This window comes from Eleginops maclovinus, chromosome 14 (genome assembly GCF_036324505.1).
Source record: "Eleginops maclovinus isolate JMC-PN-2008 ecotype Puerto Natales chromosome 14, JC_Emac_rtc_rv5, whole genome shotgun sequence".
NCBI classification, from domain to species: domain Eukaryota; kingdom Metazoa; phylum Chordata; class Actinopteri; order Perciformes; family Eleginopidae; genus Eleginops; species Eleginops maclovinus.
In genome coordinates this window covers 14,839,866-14,861,162 of record NC_086362.1, presented here as the reverse complement: position 1 = coordinate 14,861,162, position 21,297 = coordinate 14,839,866, and the positions used below count along the sequence as shown (strand labels likewise).

Below are 21,297 nucleotides of genomic sequence, written 5' to 3'. Positions count from 1 at the left end.
TATATTATGTTGTCCCTCTCTTTAACAGCAGCGGGATCCTAACAAACGAAGTTCAGAAGACTCAAAAGTAAGATTTCCAACATGCTTTGGGGGTAATTGATGAGACAAGCTTGTTTAATGCTAACAGCATTGGACATCTCTACAAAGTGATTTTTAATTGGTTTCGGGTAGAAAAAGCAGTCCTTTTATCCTGGCTGGGAGACTTCCAGTCAGGTCCCTCAGCACTGCAGTACAGACAGTGAAGCAGCTGTGTTGTCTTTAGTTGCATAATCTGGCAATCGTTCCAGCTCTGTAATGACTGCACGATATTCCAGAGAAAGCAGACAGCTTTAGATGGTAAAGTGTGTGTGTGAATACACTTGCATCTCTTGGCTTTGAAAAGGCCACTGAGCTTATTCATTACTGGTAAGTCTTTCTTGAGGCTTATAACAAAACCTTAATGTATTTCTATTAGACCGAGTGTATTTATGAAGTACACGATCACACATTACAAATTTGCCTCGGGTTGATTCATAATGCTTTTTAAATGATTAAAGGTTGATTAGATTGGTTATACTTCGTGTGATGAAGTCAGGTCTTAATATCAGTTGAAAATTATGTTGAAATATGAATGCAGGTGCCTTTTTTTGAAGAAACTGTTAAAAAAAATGCAATTTTAAAACGTCTTTAAGTCTTTTCTGTTGCGACTGAAAAAATAGGAATCCCAATTGCTCACATTTTAGGAAACCTTGGAAAATATATTTTCCCATTTCATTTTTTTTTTTTTTTAAATGGGTATAAAGAATATCTCATCAAATCAGCTAATGAATCAGCAAACAAGTCCAGGGATCAGAACAAACATTCAATGCCAGTTTTGGGTACTAAAATCTTATTTTCCTTTAGTTCGTCTAAAGCAAAGACTCCTCTGAATGTTTGGTTTGGTGGTTTCACTCTGGCAGGTGATGGTAATGCAGGAGGGCGCCACCTCCCTGTTCGGCCAGCACATGAAGCTGCCTTCACTTCCCAGCTCGCTGACATCCACCTTCTCGGACCAAAAGAAGAGCAAAAGCTTTCAAGGGTCAAAGGTCAGTGTCGTTTCAAGGTACTTGCCTGGAGCAAGTCAAAATTCTCCCTGCCACTCTCTGCCACACCCATCTCTGTAATATTTCACTTCACGGCTCACGGTTCAAAGACCTTCAGGAAATTTAAAATGGAAGATTTCAAAGGCTTAAGCAAACTAAATCTTGGCTGCTGCTGAGCCATAAGCACCAACTCCACTGACAGAGAAGCATGCTGGAAATCTATTTTCCCACAATGTCCTTTGAAAACTTCTTATGATAGAAGCAATATTAGTTATTAGAAGCTACCTGTTGGATTGGAGGCATTACCTTGCAGCACTGAATCATGTGTGTCAATAAGCCGGCATGATGTTTCCATTAAGTGTTATTTTTAGTCCCTTTGACTAGTGTCATTTAAGAGCCACGTTAGGAGAGGCCCATTTCACATGGAAACAGTTTCCAGTCTAAACAGTGTGTGTGTGATAAATTACTTGTGGAGCAGGAGGTCACACACACACACACACACACACACACACACACACACACACACACGCTCTACTTGCAACCCCCCTCTTGCTCCATCACATGTTGAGAATTATTGCCCTGGTACTATAACACATTAGATATTGTTGTAATAAATCATGGCTATAGGACAAAAGGTCTCAAACCGTTTAGTTTGTATCTGTTATTTATTAAAATCATCTTATTTTACGACCATGCCTGAAGTATTTCAAAAACGTTTGTGTTTGAGTATATGTTTAGACCCGACTTTATGGGGTAAAATGTAAAGCACAAACAATGGGGTAAGAGAGGAAAAAAACAGAAAACAAACCAATACATTTATGAATGAAATGTATGAAACAAGGTGAGTGTAGTAAGAGAATAAACAAAAAATATCTACAGTACAGTGCCATTGCCTTTTTAGAATACAAAAACATATTTCTTTTTTTGTCCATTTTTGTGTCAGCACTCTTAATATACAGACCATAAAATAATATGGTAATATGAAAAACATCAAGAACATAATACTGTGTTGGAAATCAAACAGGATAATATAGTACGATACATTTGAGGGCTAAGTATTAATTCTATTAATCCTATCAATAAAATCCTCCCAAAATATATTCTAAATTCCAGACGCCTTGCTCTCTTTAAAACAATGCATCTCTGGAAAGTAAAGAACATACTCTTTATATGATTGTAATTATGATGAGCTAACAGTATTATTAATATTATAGGCCTTTCAGTGATTTACATGAACTTGGGCCACTGGCTAACCCGCCAATGTCACGGTGTTGAAAGGTTTGGTGTCTCTTTAGTGATCTCTTCAGCGATGGCATTAAAGCGTTTTTATGTCGGGCTGCCCTTGGAGGGGAGCGCTGGAGGGGCTGCTGGAGTTTAGAATGAGTCGGCAGCTTTACATCCTGAGGTCCAGGGGTCACCAGCAGATAGACAAAATGAAAGGTTTTAGTGCTGTTTGGGCAGAGTTGTAACACTCCCCTTCGTCTAGACTGCTTTAATGGGTTTACTGCATTGATGAAATATTGACAAGGGGGCTGAAGGTGAGACCCAGGGACAAATGGCCCCCGTCGTTAAAAGGAATGCATTTCCTCCTTTCTCCGCATTGCCCTTCGCTCCACTTTTAAGGTTGCGCATGTGTGGCTTTGGAAAAGACCCCCTCACCCCACCGAACAACACAGCTGAAAAGAAGTCCTGAGTTTGCTCTTTCAGCCCAATGATGGACTGAGAAATCTCATCTCTTTTGACCTAGCTGCCTGGTTTTGCTCACTTTGTTGTTTGGTAATATGATTTTTAGAAGTACTACATGTAGTCTAAAGTGCAGTCACTTGGAAAACATGATTATTTGCCCCCTCTGTCTTTCCTTTTTTGGGGTTATTGTGATTGGTAATTTACCTACTTTAGGTATTATCAAGACAAGACAAGTCCATACCATCCTCCAGACAGTATTTTTCAGGGGCTTGAAACATTTTTGACATGTGCTTGCCCTATTATGTTTGTAAGTGGGATTTCCCTCTGGCCTTTTGCATAATCCTTTGAGCTGAAGTGTGTTCTTCTGTAGCTTACATGGTTCTGTGTGATTCTGCTCTAACACCCCAATGTTATTTGGAATATCTTGTGTTTTTTTCAAATATGGGTTGGAACATTAACCATACGTTTAGAATTCTTGCTAGGCTAAATCCTGATGTACAGTATTTTGTTCTATAGGATGTGTTGAAACAATGCAGGATATTTCTCATTTGTTGGCTTTGATCCACAGGATGGCTCCAAAGGAAGCAGCACCACCCTTCTCACCACCGCAACAACCACCAGCACCAACAACATCAGCTTCTCCAAAGTCCAAAAACCCTCCAAGGACCACAAAGACAAGCCTCCAAAGGACTTGAAAGAACCCAAAAGTGCCTTCAGAGACTCTGGCTGGGAATCCAGCAAAGTCCCCAAAGAACATTCCAGGAAACCCAAAGAGAACCAGCCACTTAGAGATATAAATCCTAAGATGGGCTTCAAGGAACCCAAGTCTTTGTCCAAGGAGCATCGGACTGAGGGGATGACCCACGGGTCGGGGCTAAACAAGCGTCTGTCCACTTCTGAAGCCGACGATTTCTTGACCAAAAAGCGTAAAAAGGGATTTGTGGATCCGTCAGGGAAGCAGACTTCAGGGTCAGACGCTCCGCATTTAGATAAGAAACTCTTGAAAGATAGATCGCAGATGCGACCAAGTAAACTGCGACCAGAAGTTGACGAGGCAGAGCGCAGGAAGGTGTCGACACTCCCACCATTCCAGGACCTGGTGGACCACAACGACTCTGATATGGGACCAGTCCAACAAATCAGATGTAAGTTCAACCTCTTTTTGAACTTTCAAATGTTATTGCAACCAACATCTAAGAAATGTAGTTCTGTTGTGTCTTTGCTTAGTGAAGCAGCAGCTTGAAGGGATGTGTTTGCTTAGAGCGTGGACACCCATATCCCATCATCATCATAGAGGTTTAATAAGCAGCTGTCTGACCCTGGGACAAGTCCAGCACATTGAACTCACTGCTCTGAGCATTCAGACCACTTTACTAGAAAAAGTGTTGAAGGGAGGGGGTTACGGAAAGATATCCAATTCTTCCAAGGGTAGCGGGGGAATTTGTTGGTGGTCAGTCCTTCCTTGGTGTAGAAATGCTATAAACTCAGATGACAAACAGAGAGGATACTCTTTAATGGAGGTCTGGTGGACTCTAGAGGGCTGGGCAGGGGAACTGGAAGAAGGGGTTGGCTCCATTAACTAGTTCAGCTGCATTCAACTGGGTGGCCGAACAGGAAGAGGACACAACTGAATTGAGATTGTATCAAGATGAAGTTTTGTTTCTGAATGAACAGCAAATAACTGTTTTTGTAAACGTAAAGTCTGTTCGTATGGGAATCAGTTAAATCTGGACGTAGCATGTGCTCACTTACTAACGCAAAGTATTTCTCTCTGCCTCCACTTTAAGAGCAGGATTAGAACAACGACAGTGGCTCCTTTCATAAGTAAGCTGACATTTGACTGGGTTGCCTGGTCCACACTCATTTGGTGGAGGACCTCCCCATAAAGACGGGCTGTTTTAAAGCCAAATAATAGACGAGAAAGATTTATGGTTTTACAACACCTGAGGAGAAAAGGGAGAGGCGGCAGTGAATAGCATAGAGTTCCCCTTAATCCTTTTAGCTTTTGAAGGAAGAAAAAGGGTGAAGGAAGGTCTAAATCCCTGTGCTTTGAGCGCTTTTCTTTTATGTGATGGTATTTTCAGTTCTATTCTCTACAGCTTGTATAAAGTGTGGGTATTTGTGCATGTTTCTCCGTAGGAGCAGCTTGTTTAGCCAGGGGAGTTATTACTCAGCACTAGCAGAACCTGTGTTATTGTCCACTCTGTATGTAAATGCCTTTCAGGTTTTCCCATACAGAGACTGGGGGTCGAGTTGGTTGTAAAAGGGATGTGGGGTGACAAATGCCAGGTGTTTGATTCTCCCCAGGCTAGCAAGTCGGGTGGCCGAGCTGCGGGCAGACACAGAGCGCCGCTCTCATTTCTCATGTGACCGCTTGTTTGATCTCGCTGTTTTCCTCTGAAAGCGGGGCCAGAAACAGCAGAGAGGAGGAAATGTGGAGTAGGTGATGACATGAAGGGAAGGCAGGCTGGCTGTTAGCATGAGAACTTTGTTTTAGCACACTGGATGTGAGTGATCTGTCACCTGCAAGTGTGTGACATGTGGGCCCTTGTTCATCAAATTCACATCATCACAGAGACATGTGTACTAGATGGCTTAACATATTTTCATGATAAGCTTGGTATTTTAAGGAATGACTAACAAATATTGTATTGCATTAATATTTTCTAAGCCTCTTTCTAAACAGTTTGACTGAAATAAATGCCAGGTTTAACCTCTGGATACATTAGTCTCCCCTAAACTGAAAAATAATAGTATTAAAATGAAAGAAATATGAATACATAATTTAAGCTATAAAATAGACATTGTAAATAAATAACTTCTAATTTAAGTTTAGCTTAAATAACCTTAATTTAAGGATAAACTTAAACGATTTAACACATCAAGTAAAACTAAGCAAAAAGTTCTGGTTTGAAAATCCCATAATTCTCCTGGGTTTCTTCAAGGTAGACAAGTTAAGGAAATATACCAAAGAATAGCTAAATACTACACTTGTCAAACAGTTGAGAAAACCATGAACAGGAGGAAAAATTTAGCTGATGCATTTAATCCACAACATTTTGGTATAAACGGGTCGGCTATGTTTGAATGTATCTCGGCTTCCTAATTCACAATAAAACAGTTCTGTTTGGACAGCCCCTGCTGAATTACACAAGCTAACCAAAAGCTCTTGGTCAGATGAGTCTTGTTTGCTGGCATTTCTCTTTTGGCCCTCCTAACTGTGCCAAGAGTTAAGAGTGGAAGCCAGATTGATGCCAACAAACTCTGACTAAAGACTATTTATCGTCTTTGAAGAGGGCAGCTTTGGTGGCTTTGAGTAAAGCAGGACAAAAGCCCTTAAAAGGAGTGCTGGTAAGATTTATGGCTCCCTGAAGAAGCTGTCCCATAAACCAACAGACCAGCTGTGTGTTGTTTGTTGGCAGGAGGTGACAGCCATTGAAGTCGCTCTGTCTTTTGTTGTCACTTCTCTTTTTCTCTCATGATTCTTCTAGAGGTCACTTCTCACTACTTTGTAGTTCTGTTTCGAGGTAACACCCTCCTTTTTTTATACATTTGGATTTGTGTATTGACCAAAAAAACAAGAAACATAGATATTGTTGTTGATTTCCTTACAGATATCTCAAAACCGCTCCACTGTGTGATTTCTTATCATTTATTTTCTATCATGTTGCTCACTCTTGCTAATTGTTCTGTGTGCACTGACTCCATCTCCTCTTTAAATGTCCTCCCTCCACAAAATACTGACGTGGGCCATTAGTCTTTTTGTCCAACTCGTGTTTTTCTTTGTAGGGTTGCATCCAACTATTATGTAAATTATAAATAAATCTGTAAAAAAATATTCAATCATCTATTGACTAAATAACATGTCAGAAAAGTGTATGAATTGCCCTTCTGTAACAAATTGTGTAAATACCACAACGGATTAAAATAAATCTTAAACTAGACACTGAAACCAGAGAGTTTTAACACTATTAAAGGGTTGGTTACTGTTGTTCAATTTGTGCTCGTTATGTGACATCAAATATTTCCGACCAATCAAAAAGCATCTGAAACTTGAATTTAGCATCTCCACTCAATTAGGTCCCAGGAGAACATTGAAGGTAGAAGCACAGTCTGTCACAGATATTTTGTTATTCTCCTGCAGTGGAATCGATTGGTTTGAAATAAAACCTATTAGCATTACTACTTTAGGCAGATATCATTTGGATATTCAATCTAAGGGATTAATGGACAAGGCTAATGGATAGCTTAGAAAGATCAAGCGAAAACTTGCAATTGAATGAAACTACACACAAGAAGCATTTAAAAAAAAGAAAGTTGTTTTAATAAAACCCCACCAAAGAAATACATTCACCACTTTGACAACGCAAACACAGCATGAAGAAACACACATGAAACACAATCATAGACAATATATGTTTGTTTTTTTTTAAATGCTTTTCTCTTTAACATTAAAGAGTTACTACATTTATGTAATAGCTTACTGTATGTGTAGTATTTTGAAAACAAGTCTAAAATGGTCTGCAAAGGCTAAAATCCTTGTGTTCCCTCCAGAGGGAGTTTCTTTACCACACACGTGTCGCCTCACACTTTTTCCCTCGCTCCGCTAAATACAATGAAATCAAAAAGATGTTCCTGCCTGCTACCTACAGGGCTGTTTCAAGTGGAACCACATTATGCTCCAAAGCGCATCACGCATTGTTTATGATCTCTCTCAACCTAACTTGCTATATGCTAACGCTAGCTTCTTTAGCCAAGCAAGCTAAACAAACAGTAAAACAAGCACATGGATGTCATGGAGAGGTGGAAGGATCCATTCTTTAGTCTTAGCTGAGAGGGATATGCAGCTGTGCACTGTTGAGCAGCACTGTTCACAGAGCGACAGGGGGAGGATATCAAACAGAGTATGCCTGACCATCATTGGTAAGGTGGGTGAGGTGGGTGAGGGTTATCATGGTTTCCGTATGGCTACCCCAAATTACCATATGACACCCAATTGGGTCCCTTAGATGGGACTTTAAATTTGTGGATCAGGGCATTTAGTATAATATGTGACCTTTTTTAAATCACATGCTATTCTATGTGGTTTTAGGAAATCTTCACACATGGAAGACTGCTCTCTCCCATATCTTCTCTCTAAGAAGCTTTGAGGCATTATGAGAAGTACAAATGTCAGGAATGTGGTGAAAAGAATCTGTGAATCACTTAAAACTCTGCCTCTCCTCACACCTGTGCACATCTGGGATGAAAGCAGCCAGCAGACGTGGCTGACAGGTGGCAGTGTCTAAAATGTAACTCATCTGTGTGAGCATCTGAAATACTCTCTGTACAGTTCTACTGAAAGCACAACGGTTCTTAAAACAGTTTGAACAAGTAGCTCATTATGATAGTAGTCTTTGAGTCTCTTTTCCCGTATTTCTGTGCTATTTTAATATTGAAATTGACACTTAACTGTTTTTTGGTTTATTAGACATTTAAAAAACTGACATGCCAAGCTTATATTTATGACAACTATATTGTGCTTGACAGTATTTATTGTGATATATGCTGTTTAAACGTGTTGTAAAAAGAAACAGACATACACTTTTTCATGCAAACTTTGTAATAGTTACAAGATCGAAACAATGGCTTAACAACAAGAAGTTCTTCAGACTGACAACAATCCTGACGTGGCGGGAATTAAAGCCCGGGGCTCTCGGGAGGCGCTCATCAATCAATCATTCAAAGTTTATTTATATAGCCCAATATCACACATTTTACATATGTCTCAGGGGACTTTACAATTTGTACAGAATATGAATATGACAATCTTTGGACCCTCACAACGTACAAGGAAGAACTTCCTATAAAACCCCAGAGTTACGGGGACAAATGGCAGAAACCTCAGGGAGAGCAACAGAGGAGGGATCCCTCTCCCAGGACGGACAGAAGTGCAGTAGATGTCGTGTTTAAATTAAAGAGATAATACATTACCAACAGAGGTAGTCCAGTCTAGACCTGAGGCTCGAGTAGTAAAATAACCTGGATCTTCAGATGGAGCCAGAAGTAGAGCAAGTGTGTGTGGATGTGTTGGTTGGATGTGGCTAAATGCTCTGACACACCAATATGTCTTCACTTAGTGCTGACCTCAGGACTAATTGAAAGGGCCCTATCTAGCTCATTTTCAGGTTCATATCACTATGTACTTTAAAGAGTCCTCTCCTGCTGACGTTCAGGTGTATATCAGTATGTAGCGTCTCTACTTTAAAGAGTCCTCTCCTGCTGATGTTCAGGTGTCTCTCCTGGGACATGTCTCCATGCTTTAATGTTTAAAAAGCTCTTTATTTTTCTCATACTGCCTGTGCTGCAGCACCTCTTTTCACCCTCTGTCTGAAACCAGAGCCCAATCTGCTCTGATTGGTTAGCTTGCTGGCTCTGTTGTGATTGATCAACCACTTAGAGATGTCCAGCCACTAAGCCTATCGAGTACAGTGTCGGAGTGCTAGCCAATAGATTCCTGAGTGTTACATAGTGATGTCAATATTATGGATGGGTATTGTTTTGTTTTTTAATTTTTTTTTTAAGGGTAAACTAAACAAATTTGAAAACAGAATGAATATTGCTTTATTTTATTTAGAATATGTACTTTTTATAACTAATCATTTTGGACTACTGTGATGATGGAAATGCAAAACAAATAAAATCAAGTACTGTACTGTTTGATACTTTGTACTTCTGCTCCACTACAGTTCAGAGGTAAATGGTGTACTTTTACTCCACTACATGTATTTAATCCCTTTAGTTTCTTTACAGATCTGGATTAATGATGGTAAATATAATCAGCCCTTAAATCAGACTTTAGTTCACCTGGAGTAAATTCAGCAGCTACCCTGCAGTATACAAAGCCATTCAAACTAGCTGCACCTTTACCAGCTCTGAGAACACTTTAATGATCAATAATTATAAAACATATCAGAGATATTATTGTATAAATGAAATCTTTTTTTTCCCCAACCCTGCATATCCAGCTGTTTTGGTGTTTCATGTTTTTTAGCTGGAAAAAAACTAACCAAAGTGAGTTGTCAGAATAGGAAATACCTTCTGATGAGCATACTTGTCGTAACTGCATTGATCAAAATGTTTTGTGTGTATTTTGGTTTCTCACACTTCTCCCTTTTTATTCCTAGTCGGAACAGCCCAGTCCAGCCAGCTCCAGCTCCAGTTCAGGCTTTGCTCATACACACCACAAACGCCAAGGTAACTATCTGAACATGCATCAGTTTAGGTTAAAACATCTTTACAGTCTGAAATGTTTCAATGAGATCTGTTTTTAAGATGGATAAAAGTATGCAACACCTGCTGACTTTGTGCATACTTTGACATAAATGAATATTTGCAGAACTGCTTTTATTTAAATGCATTCTCAAAAGTCCTTCAATTGAGGGACTGCTATCATGATCTGAACAAAAAGGCTGAATTTTTCTGCTGACACAAAAAACGATTTGCTACCACTCAGAATGAAGTCATTATAGTTTGATCACATTGCATTGGAAATAAACTCAAGTTCTCAGATGTAGGTGTCATTTTGCTAGAAAAACATTCATACATTTTCAATTGTCATTTTATCAAAATAAAAATGTTAATGTCCCCATCTCATATTATAACTGCAGACATATTATTTTATTGTAGTAAGCTTAGTAAGTAGTAAGAAGCACCAGCTTGGGGTTTAAACTATGTGCTTATCAAAGTCTGTATTATCTGGGAAACATATATTATTGGGGGCTTGCTTTCTTGAGGGTGACCTCTGCTTGTGTTTGTCATTTTCTCTGGATGCAGTGGTGGACTTCATCATCAGGAAAAGGGTGGCTATTCCTGCCACCACCCACACAGGTAACACATCCTGTGAGTCCCCCCCCCCTCCCAACCTCTGTGTGGAGAATGTGCATGCAGAGTATTTTTCCAGCCTGTGGATATGCATGAACACTCATGCATCTCTCTGCAGTCACGTTAGGTGGGGGGGTTTGGTGTTTATATCACTGCTGATCCAACGCTGTGTGTACATACTGTATGACCTCTTGACCTTTAAGATGTGGGATGCACTATGTCATCATGGTGACTACCTCATGTTCCTTTACTACCATGAACACACACTGTAGTTTCTTTAGTCCCACCAAACACTGTCCTGCTGCCAGGAATACACACCGCCTCACCAATTGTGTGTTAGAGATGGGGTATACTGATTGTTTACATAATAAACTTTTACCATATCACAATCCAAGCTGTACCCCAGGCTATTCAGTTCTCTGGAAAAGGCAAAAAAAAATTCTGGCCGACCAATATGGGTTTTTCAATCTCCAATGGAATTATCTGGGGGGACAATGGGGAGATATATTTGTTTTATTCTTTTTTTGTTTCTTATTTGCATCGGTTAAAAGACAAAAGTTATCTATCAATAACAAATCAGGAATAAAAATGCTGAAATCTGGAATAAATTGGCCCATTATTTTTACCACAAATTTCTCACAGAATGACGGCAAAAAAAGCTTTGACAATGACATCTAAATAATTTTTTTATATTTTCAAGCCAAATGAACACCTTGAAGAGTCCAATCAGCTCTGGGCTTAGAGTCTCCAAGGTGGTCGGAGTGTCAGATCGGCTGACTCCTTGTTAGTGTTGGGCCTTTCATAGGATTTGTTGAGGTATAGAATAACAGCGTTAAAACTGCTGTGACCAGAGCCACAGGCTCCGCCTCCCAGCATGATCAGCTGCTAATGCATGTTATTACTCGTGTTTCAAATGAATAATAAAAGAGCTGGATTCCAATGCTGTGGTGTTCTCCGTCACACAGTGCTGGGCCCGCTGCAGTCAGTAATGCAGGATCTTCACTCCGATGACAACGATGATGATTCAGAGGACGACGACGACAACGACATGGACTCTGACATGGAGCGACCAGCGCACACACACCACACACACCACCAACGCAGGTCAGTCAGCAGTCACAAGAAATAGACTTGCTAATGTGGTCACACACCATGAAGAGGTCATCATTGACACAGGCAGCAGATATGAGCAGGATTCAGAGTTCAAGTTCAAGTTCTACATTGATATCTTTCCCTGTGATCCTTTGTTAAACCTGTTAGATTTAATATTTAAACATGATAACCAGAACATATACCACCCATTAAAACGTTTTCTTCTGATATACTGAGGCATTTGTTCCCTCTCTCTTCTCCCCCAGGGTCAGTTTGAGTGATGGCAGTGCGAGTGACAGCTCCTCACCATCACCCCCATCCCGTCATGAAGCCCCACCCATACTAAAGACTACTAATAACCAGGTAAGATGACATCAGAATATTTGAGTGTTTATTTTATATATCAAGAGGGACCCCAGGTTGACTGCATGTGCTCTGCTCTCTGTCAGATACTGGAGGTGAAGAGTCCCCCCAAGCAGAGCAAGCAGGACAAGAACAAAAACATAGATTGTGACAAGGTACACAAAGCTCTATATTTATCAGTATAAATCTGCCCAAATGAAATAGATTAGGAACTGTTTCCAGTAACGTATAGGACTTTGACACAGTGCCTTGCAACTGACTTCACTTCCTTTCTCCTGAGCACAGAGTAAGACTCGGCTTTGAGAGAACTACTCTATAGCCTACAAGTACTTAATACGTCATACCTAATGAAATAAATATTATCAGTTCAGGAGGTACCTTCAATAAACAGACAGTCTAAAGGTGTTCTTTCTTTCTTAAAGCTGTTTTTGAGGGAATTTATGGGATACAAAAAAAATCCTTACAATTGTACCACTAACGGTAGAATGAAGTATTGTAGAAGTTGACAGCTAAAAACATCATGTTAAAAACATCTGAAAGCTAATTCCAATGTCTGGTTAGAAACATAACATTAACATGTAAAAAATGTTTTTTGCTAAATGTAAAAAAAAAGGGGTTTTGTAGTTGGAAAATCATTTATATTTCAGAATGTAAACGTTGGGAGTTCTAACCATACCCAGCTGTTGCGTGTGTGCGTGTTGTGTGACAGGCTGCAGTTTGGACGGGTCTGGTGTGAATGGGTGACACTTGGTTGAGCGTATGTTCCTCTTGCTGTGCCTTATATCACGTTTCTGTGTGAAAGTGTCATGTCTAAGGCCATAAAGTTAACAACGTGCTGCTGTGTGTGTCCTAGGCTTACCTGGATGAGCTGGTGGAGCTACACAAAAGACTGATGACACTGAGAGAGGGGCACATACTGCAACAGGTGTGTATGTGTTCCTGATGAGCAATCTATCATCTGAGTGAGAGCAGCTGTGGCTGCGAGGGGGCGCGGCTGTCTTTCAACCAGAAGGTTTTGGCATGGCCAGTGGTGTGTGTGTGAGTGTGTGTGAGTGTTAGCTTCCCTAGAGCAAGTGGTGCTGCTGTTTATGAAGGAGGTGTGAATAAGGGAATGACTCGTAGTTTGTTAAGCGCTTTGAGGAGTCCAGAAGACCTGATGAAAAGCTGTATAAGTACAGTCCATTTACCATTTAACACTCTGGGACTTAAAGGTGCAGCGTGTAGTACTACACTTAATGTTGACCAGACTCCCAATGAATATCTTAAATCATTTCCCCAAAAAGTATTATTTTTATTCCCCAGTTTATTTTTTCTTGTAAAAACTTGTTGCCGATAATAGACGGATGGATGGATGGATGGATTATGGATGGATGGATGGATAGATGGATGGATGCGTGGACACAATTGTTGGTACCCTTCCGTTAAAGAAAGAAAAATGGTCACTGAAATAACTTGAATCCGACAAAAGTTATAATAAATAATGTATTAAATGTATTGAAAAATAACGAATGAAAATCAGACATTTGTTTTTGAATTATGGTTCAACAGAATCATTTTAAAGAACAAAATAAGGAAACTGGCATTGAAAAAAATGATGGTACCCCTAGAAAAGACTGGAAATAATTTGACCACAGGGTCATGTTAAACTAAGGTGTGTCCTGTAATTAGCATCGCTGGTGTCTTCAGACTTGTAATCAGTCAGTCTGCCTATTTAAAGGGTGAACAGTAGTCACTGTGCTGTTTAGTATCATGGTGTGTACCACACTGAACATGGAGCACAGAAAGCTAAGGAGACAGTTGTCTCAGGATTTTAGAAATAAAAGTATAGACAAGCATGTTCAAGGTAAAGGCTATAAGACCATTTCCAAGCAGCTTGATGTTCCTGTGACTACAGTTGCACATATTATTCAGAAGTTTAAGGTCCGTGGGACTGTCCAACCTCCCTGGATGTGGCCGCAAGAGGAAAATTGATGACAAATTGAAGAGAAGGATAATACGACTGGTAACCAAAGAACCCAGAACAACTTCCAAAGAGATTAGAGGTGAACTCCAAGGTCAATGTAAGTCAGTGTCAGATCGCACCATCCGCCGCTGTTTGAGCAAAGTGGATTTAATGGAAGCTGACCGAGGAGGACACCACTGTTGAAAGCAAATCATAAAAAAACGAGCCTGGAATTTGCCACAATGCATGTTGACAAGCCACAAAGCTTCTGGGATGAATGTCCTTTGGACAGATGAGACAAAACTGGAACTTTTTTGGCAAGTCACATCAGCTCTATGTTTACAGATGCAAAAATGAATCATACAAAGAAAAGAACACTATACCTACTGTGAAACATGGAGGAGGCTCGATTATGTTCTGGGGCTGCTTTGCTGCATCTAGCACAGGGTGTGTTGTCTCTGTGCAGGGTATCATTTAATCTCAAGACTATCAAGGCATTCTGGAGCGAAATGTGCTGCCGAGTGTCAGAAAGCTTGGTCTTAGTCGCAGGTCATAGGGGGGGAGAAGGCGTGCAGGGTGAGGTAGGTCTGCTTTGTCGCATGAAAAGCTCGCAATTTTAGGGGTTTTTTTTGTAATGCATTCTGCAGAGAAAGGAGGCTGGCGTTGGTCACGGTTTGGAATGAGAGAAAACAGGACAGAGTAACACAGCGAATATCGCTCATATTTTTTTTTTTTGGAAGACCTTTGTTAAGGCGGCAGGCGTGTGTTGCTTAGGCGGCTGCCTAAGCTTTAAAGTGCTGCGGGAAACCCTGCTTCTGCATGTGAGTGCTCTCAGCCTTGTTGCTGCATTGATTCAGAGAGGAGCGGTGATCTGTACCAGATCCCGTATAATCTGCTTCTCATCTGGAAGCAATGAATTATTTGGTTAACCTCTCCACCTCAGAGACTGCGTGTTTCTGACTTATATTCTCTGGGCTGATCAGATGACGGGTGTTGTTGGATCTCCAGAGCAGCGGCTGCCAAGTTCTGCCTCGCTCTCCTAACAACCCGCCTGGCTCTAGAGAAGACAAAATCCCGTCCAGCACAGCACAGCTCTAACACGCTAATCAAGACAATCTCTGAGTTCACCAAGTGGCTCCACTTCCTGCTACAAGACATGGGAATGATTAACTGGCAGCCTGTCCTGTAATGCAGATGCCATGTCTCCAGACGGAGGAGCAAGGCATGAGTTCAGTTTCCAGTTGAAGCAAATCCGGCAATGAAAATGAGCAAACGGGCCAAGTTGCCACCAAAAGTGAAGAAAGAGAGGGACGCCCGAGGGCCTGAGTTAGATCTACCCTGTCATAATAATGCCTGTAATCCTTCCCACATTTGTGAAAACTGCACCGACACCAAGAAAAGTAGGTTGGTTACCATGTAATCCTCAGGGACTCCTAAACTACAACTCCAATATTTGCTAAAGAGAGCAAATTATACCTGCACGATATATTCTTTTAAAGTCAATAAAAGTTATCAAACCAGAAAATATATATTTTTTTTTATTAAAAAGGTTTCAAAGGAACAATATGCAGCACTGATACAAAGAACAGTATATTCTGTGTGTCTGTGTGCTACTGTGAATAGTGTCTTTGTGGTAGAGGTGTGTTCTTCACTTTACCTTTTACACCATAACATGATGTCATTAAACACAGCAGCCTCAAACCTCTGAATGCAAGCAGAAGCAAAGAAATGTTTCACTATATAATGTGTTATCAGTGCCTCTGCATTCTGAGGTACGTTCTGCATCCAAGAGAAGTAGCCTTGAATTAAGAAAAAATAACAACTTGGGATGGAATACTCTGGTAGTTGTTTTTGTGAAGATTTTCTGCTTTAGCTAAATAATTTAAACCTGAACTGAAACCTCCATTGGACTTTGTTATATAGTGAAATCAGTATGTAACAGTTAACCATTCGGGGGAGCAGACTGGGCTCTGGTTTTAAACAGAGGGTGAAAAGAGGTGCTGCAGCACAGGCAATATGAGAAAAATAAAGAGCTTACTGAACATTAAAGCATTTCCCAGGAGAGACGCTACATACTGATATACACCTAAACATCAGCAGGAGAGGACTCTTTAAAGTAGAGACACTACATACTGATATACACCTGAACATCAGCAGGAGAGGACTGTTAAAAGTAGAGACACTACATACTGATATACACCTGAACATCAGCAGGAGAGGACTCTTTAAAGTAGAGACGCTACATACTGATATACACCTAAACATCAGCGGGAGAGGACTCTTTAAAGTAGAGACACTACATACTGATATACACCTGAACATCAGCAGGAGAGGACTGTTAAAAGTAGAGACACTACATACTGATATACACCTGAACATCAGCAGGAGAGGACTCTTTAAAGTAGAGACACTACATACTGATATACACCTGAACATCAGCAGGAGACTACTCTTTAAAGTAGAGACACTACATACTGATATACACCTGAACATCAGCAGGAGAGGACTCTTTAAAGTAGAGACGCTACATACTGATATACACCTAAACATCAGCGGGAGAGGACTCTTTAAAGTAGAGACACTACACACTGATATACACCTGAACATCAGCAGGAGAGGACTCTTTAAAGTAGAGACACTACATACTGATATACACCTGAACATCAGCAGCAGAGGACTCTTTAAAGTAGAGACATTACACACTGATATACACCTGAACATCAGCAGGAGAGGACTCTTTAAAGTAGAGACACTACATACTGATATACACCTAAACATCAGCGGGAGAGGACTCTTTAAAGTAGAGACACTACATACTGATATACACCTGAACATCAGCAGTAGAGGACTCTTTAAAGTAGAGACACTACATACTGATATACACCTGAACATCAGCAGGAGAGGACTCTTTTATATAAATAAATGAACTATGTCCTATCGACTTTGCAGGGAAGTTCAGGTAGTTGTTTTTCGTGAAGAACTTCTTGTTTTCCTAAATATTTTTTAACCAATTTGAATTTGACACACCACTATATATCTGACCTGTTGTATTCGCCTTCAACCCGTTGTCTCAGGCGGTGCGCCTTTTTTCCTTTTCTTTTCCTTTTTTGAGATAAACATATTAACATCGTAAGAATTCCCTGTGCTAGTTTGATGTCAGTGTAGCGCTGCCTTCACATTACATTGCTGCTCTGTGCTTATGTTATTCACAGACTTATGTATAGTTCAGTACATGAATATATAGCTGTTTGAAGCATAACCTGTCCAGTTCCCTCTTTGTTTGGACAGTAATTTAATTCAAACTGGTTTGGACCACAGCGCTCTGACTGTCCCCTCTGTGTTTCAGATTGTGAACCTGATTGAAGAGACGGGACACTTCCACATCACAAACACTACTTTTGACTTCGACCTTTGCTCCCTGGACAGAAGTACAGTGAGGAAGCTCCAGAGTTACCTGGAAACCTCTGGACTGTCCTGAGGCTATGAGCAGCTGGCTGCTGGATGTCTGTCTCTGAGGAGGATTTCCATTGTTCCTTTTTTTCTTGAAAAAACTCCAACTTTGGCTGCAACGCAAAAGCCCCACTGGGGCTGGAGCCAGTCGTTGTGTCCTGCCTGCTGTTGCACCAGCTATCTGAATGGAAGTGGGGGGGGGGGTCCCGCTGCAGAAAGCAGAGCCTGGTGTTTGGGGAATGAGCCCTGTGGATCAGGAGATCACCCAGAAAGCCTTGAACCTTCTCTTGATTTAAAAAAAAAAGTTAAAAGTGGGACGCTGCGACCTTGTTGTTTTAATGTGCAAATTGTTCCGATACATGTTCCTTAATTTGTTATTCATTGGGACAAATGCATGGTCAACATTGCCTTACAACATTGTAAGTCTTATTTATTGAAGTGTGTGTGTGTGTGTGTGTGTGTGTGTGTGTGTGTGTGTGTGTGTGTGTGTGTGTGTGTGTGTGTGTGTGTGTGTGTGTGTGTGTGTGTGTGTGTGTGTGTGTGTGTGTGTGTGTGTGTGTGTGTGTGTGTGTGTGTGTGTGTGTGTGTGTGTGTGTGTGTGTGTGTGTGTGTGTGTGTGTGTGTGTGTGTGTGTGTGTGTGTGTGTGAGAAACAATGGAAAAAAGCAGCAGTATGAGACTTTGTTGAAGCACTTCACAACTGGCATTACTGAGGACACTTGATTTGTCGCTGACTTGAATTAAAATTCAATGTCCTATTGCATAATCACAATGGGGAAAAAAACTGCCAGAGTAGGTGTGAAGGTGACGCTAAAAATAACATTTATATTTCAATCCATCACAAAGTCAGCCTACAGAAGCACTCCTGCATCCAAACCAGAACTACATGTTTCAATCTGTGCCTAAATCATAGTCATCATAAGTTATTCAGAATAAAACATTTTCTCACTGGCGTCTGAGGGCTTCACAAATAAAATAAAAAATAAACATACATTTAAGGAACAACATTGTGTAAAGACATAAATGGACTGTGAACACATTGCCTATTTCAGATGATGTGCCTAGCCTAGGAATGATGTCTCATTATTGTATATAATATGTGTCTGAAGCATACTGAAGTTTCCAGACACAGGAAGTACTCTACATGTTGCTTTTACTTCACGGCCTTCTGTGTATAATCCTCATTTTCAAACAAACAGTTTTAAAGGGAAAAAATGTAAACCCAAACCCAAACCCTACTTGTTTCTATAGATTTTTGTTTTTAACGCAACTTCAATCAATGCGTACATCTATAATCGGCATGCACATAAACTCTTGATGTCATACCGACGCAGGGATTGGCTGTCCCGCTGGATCAGCTCACCACCAAATAATTTCCTTCATCACTTGGCAGTTTTTTATTCCCATATTTTGACACTGTATAAAGTAAGACTTGAGTGGCTCCAGATGTGAGCTGAGCACAAATCACTGAGGTGGCAGTTCTCATGATGGAATCAAACGTATATTTTTACCAAATCCAGGAATAATGTGCGACCGGCTTATTGGCTGCAAACAAGAGAAAGCTTTGTTGTGTTGGCTCATTTTCTGCTCCAGGGCCAATGGAACATGCCAAAAGCATAGTCAGAAGCAGTTGTTTAGGATACTCGCGTGTGTCTACGGAGAGAAAGAACATCATCCTCTCTTTGCCGGGAAAAATATTTGTGGAACAGACCAAACCCTGTAAGAGGGAATGTGGTGAAAATGGACAGCTCCTGTGCTCTGCATTTCTGAAATGTGTGAAATATTTTGGGTAGATTTAAAAGAGAAGGCCAGTGGGAGTTTTGGCTGACAGGTACTGTTACGGGTTTAAGAAAAAAATAATATTTTATTTATTTTGTGGATGTTGGAGTTGTTAAATCGAACCTCAACATTGTTTTCCAAGGAGAATGCTTTTGTTTGATTTGTACCAAAGGACACGTGTGCCAGTCTGATAAACTAGTTCAGGACGGTGCCGTCCTTTCCAAATGACCTTGAAAGGTTTTTTCTCACCCTGTGTTCTGTCTTATGGTTTCTTGTGTATTTTGAGGATATACAATAAATATTCTGTATGATGTACAGATGATTTAGTAAGTAACTTGTGGTTGAGTAATTTTGGCACATATTGTTATTATTCATCTTTTTGTTCCCCTCATGGCAATTGTTATCCAACAAAACGTACACTTTAGGCAGTTTTTGTAGCCCATGATGGAATGGGTCAGGGAGAAGAAAGTCTTATAACCCCTTACTCAAAAATCAATGGTCTGTCGGCCACAGCTGCTCACAGTAACATGGAACCAAAAACACAATCAAAACCCAACACAACAATCCACCATCAGTGACATCTTCATTCTGTTTAAAAGATGTTCATACAGCCTGTTAAATCATTTGGTAAAGGCATTTATTTTTGTGCTCAATTCATCTTTTTCAAACCGAACATATTTCCTTAGCCTAAATACAGGCTCAATTCCAAACCGCCCGCTACACCCTGCACCGCGCACCGCATCTTCGCGCAGAGGTTCCGTCACATTTAGTGCCGTTCCAAACCAATAGCGAGTCTGCATTGACTCAACGCTGTGTGTGTCCGTCAGGAAACACGCTGTGTACAAACAGTTCCCTGCGAACATTTAGACTAGTGAACTGCATAAATCAAGATGCTCATTAAATATCATACAGATGTTACTCAGGAATATATACAGCACCCATGTCTAGAAAACGATGTGAATTTAATCATCATATTTTAAAAATAAGAGGTTTGCAAATAAAGAAATGCCATTACAGATTTTGGGATTTTTACTTTAGTTATTATTTAATTTTTTGATCTATTTTTCATCCCAAAGCTTGCCACTGTATTCACACCCTCCACCGGAAAGAAGGGAGCCTCATTCAGCTGCGTGAGACTACAGACGGAGTTCACTCCATCACGGAGTGGGAGTGGGTAGGGTGTGGTTTGGAATTGGGCTTGAATCCAGTGAAGTCATGGTGTGTTAGTTATAGCTGAGATAAACCCCATTCTGCTTCATCAGGAGACCTGTATCACATCTGTCTGACGGATATAGAGACTTCACTTTACTAGCTAAAAGTAGCAATACAGTGTAAACATACTCTGTTACAATAAGTTCTGCATTAAAAATTGTCCTCAAGTAAAAGTACTAATTCTTCCAGATTAAAATTTTTAAAATATTAATATTAAAATATTACATTTTGGTATTATAATTATTAAATGTCAATTTATGCACTTGGATTATTTTAACTACTTGATATTATATGTGATTGGTGTTATATAATAATGTATTGGTTGATTTATATTATGTATTATAATTCCATACCTGCAAAGGAGCTAGTAACTAAACTTAAAATGGAGTAAAAGGAAAAACATGCCTCCAAAATATAAAATGTTAAAGTAGCAGTAAGTAAAGTACCTGATACTTCTACTTAAAGGTCACCTATTGTGCAAAATCAACATGTCTTTTATAAATGAATATGTGTCCTTCTGTGTTAGAGACTCTGAAAGTCTCAGTAACAAAAGCCCCTCTCTTTCTGTCCTTCCATCTTTATAAAAACCTGTCTGAAAATCAGCTGATCAGATTTTGGTCACTTTTATGATGTGTTGTGCAGCCATTAGCCAATAACCAACCAAGCTAACCCCCGTCCACCTCACCACCTAAATCTCCTCCGAGAGCGCTTTTGTGTTTTTAACCAATCATCTCACAGAGGGGCGTGGCCAGCAGCAGCTCATTAGCATTTAAAGCTACAGGCACATAATCAGTACTTTAGGAACAGGGCTGAAACAGATTGGTTTATGGGATGCTTTGTTTGGTGTTTC

The 21,297-nt window shown here is 40.2% G+C and overlaps 1 protein-coding gene across 1 annotated transcript in view; it reads left to right on the top strand.

The window, feature by feature from the left end:
- The window catches only part of mllt3 (MLLT3 super elongation complex subunit), a 40,271-nt gene extending 20,702 nt beyond the window's left edge, over positions 1 to 19,569 (top strand). Inside the window, 11 exon segments of the mRNA XM_063900423.1 lie at positions 29 to 67; positions 939 to 1,064; positions 3,316 to 3,869; positions 3,871 to 3,892; positions 9,914 to 9,983; positions 10,563 to 10,616; positions 11,576 to 11,714; positions 11,969 to 12,065; positions 12,152 to 12,220; positions 12,919 to 12,990; positions 17,354 to 19,569. Of these exon segments, the coding sequence (XP_063756493.1) occupies positions 29 to 67; positions 939 to 1,064; positions 3,316 to 3,869; positions 3,871 to 3,892; positions 9,914 to 9,983; positions 10,563 to 10,616; positions 11,576 to 11,714; positions 11,969 to 12,065; positions 12,152 to 12,220; positions 12,919 to 12,990; positions 17,354 to 17,485 (1,374 nt within the window). The 3' untranslated portion in view covers positions 17,486 to 19,569.
- The last annotated feature ends 1,728 nt before the right edge of the window (positions 19,570 to 21,297 follow it).